This window comes from Oryctolagus cuniculus, assembly GCF_964237555.1.
Source record: "Oryctolagus cuniculus chromosome 16 unlocalized genomic scaffold, mOryCun1.1 SUPER_16_unloc_1, whole genome shotgun sequence".
Classification (NCBI taxonomy): domain Eukaryota; kingdom Metazoa; phylum Chordata; class Mammalia; order Lagomorpha; family Leporidae; genus Oryctolagus; species Oryctolagus cuniculus.
In genome coordinates, this window is record NW_027208201.1 from 1,888,259 (window position 1) to 1,892,876 (window position 4,618).

At 46.5% G+C, this 4,618-nt stretch overlaps 1 protein-coding gene across 1 annotated transcript; it reads left to right on the top strand.

The window, feature by feature from the left end:
• The first annotated feature begins 910 nt into the window (after nt 1-910).
• LOC138847789 (endogenous retrovirus group K member 6 Gag polyprotein-like) lies at nt 911-2,540 on the top strand. Its single transcript, XM_070067589.1, has 2 exons — nt 911-1,508; nt 1,624-2,540. The coding sequence occupies exons 1-2, from the start codon at nt 911-913 to the stop codon at nt 2,538-2,540; spliced, it is 1,515 nt and encodes a 504-aa protein (XP_069923690.1).
• Nucleotides 2,541-4,618: the final 2,078 nt, after the last annotated feature.

Here is a 4,618-nt window from a genome sequence, read left to right on the forward strand (position 1 = left end):
GGCACAGCTGGCCAGGCTGTCCCGTTCCCTGACAGAAAGCACTGAGGGCTCCAATGCAAGGTGAAGGTCCTGCCTCTGTGTTTCCTGAAAAGCCTCACTGAACCAGTGGTGCACAGGATCCTGAATCAGCTGAAATCTCAAGCTAGGGGCTAGTGGCCGTCTGGGCAAGGGCCTCCTCAAGCTCGCGGTGATGGTGGGGAGGTGGCAACCCCAGAGCTGCCCGAAAACATGCTCTGGGAGAGGTACTGTGGTGCAGGAGCTTAATAATGCACCTGTGGTGCAACATCCTAGATGAGTGCTGATTCATGTCCAGCTTCTCCACTTCCAATTCAGCTCCCTGCTATTTCACATGGGAAAGCAATGCGGGATGGCCAATGTTTGGGACCCTACAACCAAGTGTGAGCCAGAAGAAGCTCCTGACTTGTCGGGGAACGGGACAGCCTGGCCAGCTGTGCCCCTCCCGACATGTACAAGCACAAGAAGTTTAGTGCTGGTGTTTTTCCACCATGCCAGTTGCTAATTGCAAGATCCTGTTTTGACTTTAAGCATCCTGTTATTGCATGTTTCCCACACTTACTCTTGCTGAGTTGGTAACATGTTTTCCGTGAATCATATATAAACAGGTGGACGGTGGGCGGGATATATAAGAGGGTAGGAGGAGGCGAAGATGGTGGGCGTTCGCGACATGTAACGTGATTCTGCTGAAAAATAAAGTGGAAGCTGAAAAGCCGATAAACGCGTCTGGTGTCTCCGAGGTCTCGCCAGCGTTAACCTATCCGGAAGGTGTACGCCTGCAACTGGTGCCATGACTCGGATCACTGTAACGCGGAAAGAAGGTAAGAAAAAAAAAAAAAAAAAAACGTCTATAGACGGGAGTCTAGGGGAAAAAGCCTAGGAATACTGCGGTACAATGGGGAACACACAGTCCACCACGAAAATGCACCTATTGATTAGCCGCCTTTTAAAGGCAACGGGGATGCCCGTAAAGAGTGTAGCTGTGTGCAATTTTACGAGGATACTATATGAAACTTGTCCTTGGTTTGTTGAAGAAGGAGATTTATCACAGGTTCAGTGGAGACGGGTGGGACGTGAATTGCGAAACGCTGGAGTCAAGGAGGGAGTGATCCACTTGTGGTATCTGATAGATACTGCTTTACGGTCGGAGGATGACCAGATTGGGGAACTCTTAGATGAAGGCTCCGAACTACTGGAGGAGCTCAGCGAACACTCCCATGATAGTAGCGAAAAAGGAGATAATATAGAGGAACAAAGTATGGAAGCAAGCGGAGGAGCCCGACCAAAAGCGAAACATCCGCAGATGCTGGGATCGCTTCCACTATACCCGGAGTTGCCCTTAATGCCCTCCGCTCCTCCTTATGAACCACCCCATCATCCTATGCGCTGTTGCTGTTTTGCCGGCAATGCTTCCAGAGAGATGAGGCCCATAGTTTTAGAGTCTGGGCCGGAGAAACAGACTAGAAGGCAAATACTTGAAAACGAAAGTGCTCGTAATGACGATGAAGCCGCTTTTTTTTATAAATACTGGGGATTCAACTCCCCACCCACCGCGGCGCCTGAAACCAAATTAGGCAGAGTTCTCTAACCCCCATCAGATCTTTCCAGTGACTGAAGACCGCCAAGGAAATCGCGGGTGGACTCCGGTCGACTTCACATCATTAAAAGAGTGGCAAAAGGCAGTGACTCTCTACGGGCCACATGCTAACTTCACCAAAGCTATCCTAGGAACCTTAGACACTCAGGGCCTAGTTCCTGAAGATTGGAGAAATGTCTGCAAGGCAGTCCTTTCAGGGGGAGATTATCTCTTATGGTCAGCCGCTTATAGGGAACTAGCTTGTACTCAGGCGGCGCAAAACCGAGCTGATGGGCAACCTGCCTGGAATGAGGACATGTTAAACAGAGAGGGAGCATTCCATGCAGAACCGGTGCAAGCTCGGTGTCCCCGGGAGGTATTACAACAAATAAGAGATATAGCCTTGAGGGCCTGGAAGGTAGTGCCAAAAAAAGGGGAAGTTAAACACAGTCTGACTAAGATAATACAAGGACCAACAGAGCCTTATGCAGATTTTATTGACCGCCTTTATGAAGCTGCAGGCAATGTGCTTGAGTCTCCTGAAGAGGCCGCACCCTTGCTGAGACGACTGGCATATGAAAATGCTAATAAAACATGTCGCTCTGTGCTAAGGCCTTGGCAACATAAGGACATCCCTACCTTTATGAAAATTTGCAGAGATGTCATGGATGATGTTGCCTCTGGGGCTCATGCTGCTATGGCAATGGCTAAGGCCAATAGAGCGAGTGACCGCAAATGTTTCACTTGCGGCCAACCCGGACATGTAAAAAAGGAATGTAGACAACATAAACCCAACAAACGACAGCCAGGATTATGCCCTAAATGTGGGAAAGGTAATCATTGGGCCAGTGATTGTTATTCTAAGACTGATAGAGCAGGAAACCCCATTCCCCAAGAGTCAAAAAACGGGAGAGGGGCCCCAGCACACTGGGGCCCGAAGCAAAATTGAGTGCGCCAGCAATCAAAAAAGGGGGATCAGGAACAGTAAGCTGTTTCGAATTGCGGCCAACGGAGTCTCAAATATTAACTCCAGCTATGGGTCCTCAAATCATTGATGTAGTCCCTACTAAAAATTCTCTTCCCAATACTGGCTTCGGACTAGTGATTGGACGAGCCACCAATTTTCAGCGTGGACTCCAAATTCAGGCAGCAATAGTAACTTTCCCCACATGCAAACCTAAAGTTATCATTCCAGCCACCTTAGGTGCAGCTATCGTAGATAATGACAGACCCCTAGCACAACTACTATGCTGGGAAAAAATTAGAGATCAGAGAGCTAAACAAGGAAGTAATTTTGCAGCACTCTCCTTATCATTGGAAAACAGACCACTTTGGCCTCTTGTCATTCAGGGAAAAACAATACAAGGCTTGTTAGATACTGGGGCTGATGTAAGTATTATAGCCGCAGACGACTGGCCTCCCTCCTGGCCAACACAAGAGTCAGAGAATACACTGGTAGGGTTGGGTACTACCAATGCTCCACCTAGGAGTGCCAGCATCCTCACTTGGACCGACAATGAAGGCCATTCTGGACAGTTCCAACCATATATCTGTAAGCTGCCAGTTACCCTGTGGGGACGAGACGTCCTACAGGAACTAAGACTTACCTTGACTAATGAAAAGGGAAAACAACAAGGATCACAGGCTGTGTGGAACATCATGACACGAATGGGATATAAAGGTGGAGGCCTGGGAGCTAGGGAACAGGGTATTACAACGCCCATTAGTCCAAAAGGAGAAAAGGACAGGCATGGACTGGGTTTCCAGGAGGGGCCACCGCACTGCAGCCAATCCCTATAACTTGGCTCTCCTCTAAGCCAGTGTGGATTTCGCAGTGGTCCCTTACAGAAGAAAAATTGGCTGCTGTAAAAACCTTAGTAGAGGAACAATTAGGGGCAGGACATCTTCAGCCATCTACTTCTCCTTGGAATACTCCTATCTTTGTGATTAAAAAGAAATCAGGTAAATATCACCCACTTCATGATTTAAGAGCTATAAATAAACAAATGCAACCTATGGGGGCCACTCAACCCGGCCTCCCCGTTTTAACCATGCTACCTAGAGAATGGAAACTAATAGTAGTTGATATAAAGGATTGTTTTTTCTCTATCCCCCTAGCCAAGGAAGATAGACAACGTTTTGCCTTTACAATTCCCTCTATAAATCATATAGGACCCAATGCTCGTTTTGAATGGACGGTATTGCCACAAGGAATGACTAATAGTCCCACATTATGTCAAATATATGTTGCTAAGGCTATTGCACCTGTAAGGAAATTATTTCCACAAATGACAATAGTACACTACATGGATGATATTCTATTGGCTGCTCTTAACCAGGAAGAATTAGATAAAGCCTTCTTTGCATTAGAGCAATCCCTAAACAATTATAATCTTATCTTATCCCCTGAAAAGATTCAACGAGTTCCTGCAGTACAATATTTAGGACTACGGATTACCCCTACCACAGTAAAGCCTCTTGATTTTAATATCTCCACTCATCATGTTAAAACCTTAAATGACTTACAAAAATTGTGTGGAAATTTAAACTGGATTTGGCCTTATTGTAAAATGACTACTGAAGAAATGCACCCTTTGTTCTGACTTCTGGAAGGCGATGCATGCCTAAATTCACCCAGACAACTTACAAAGGAGGCAAAAGCAGTATTAAAAAATTTTGAACAGCGCCTTAAGAGCACCGCTATGCAGCGGTGTGACCCCACTATGCCCCTAAGTATTTTGGTGTTCATACAAAGTCATTATCCTTATGCTTTACTCTGGCAAGAAGGACCATTGTTGTTTATATACCCACATAACCATATGCCCAGATCTATTACCTCCTATGCGGAGGCTATGGGAAATTTAGTTTTACAAGCCATCCACCGAGTGGTAGAAATTGCAGGGAGAAGACCACAGTCCTGCATTCTTCCATTAGAGTCTGTAGTCATTCAGGAGTGGGCTAAGGAAACTTGGCAATGGTCCCACATCACCATCACCCTTGACATAAGTGTAGATAACCATTATCCCA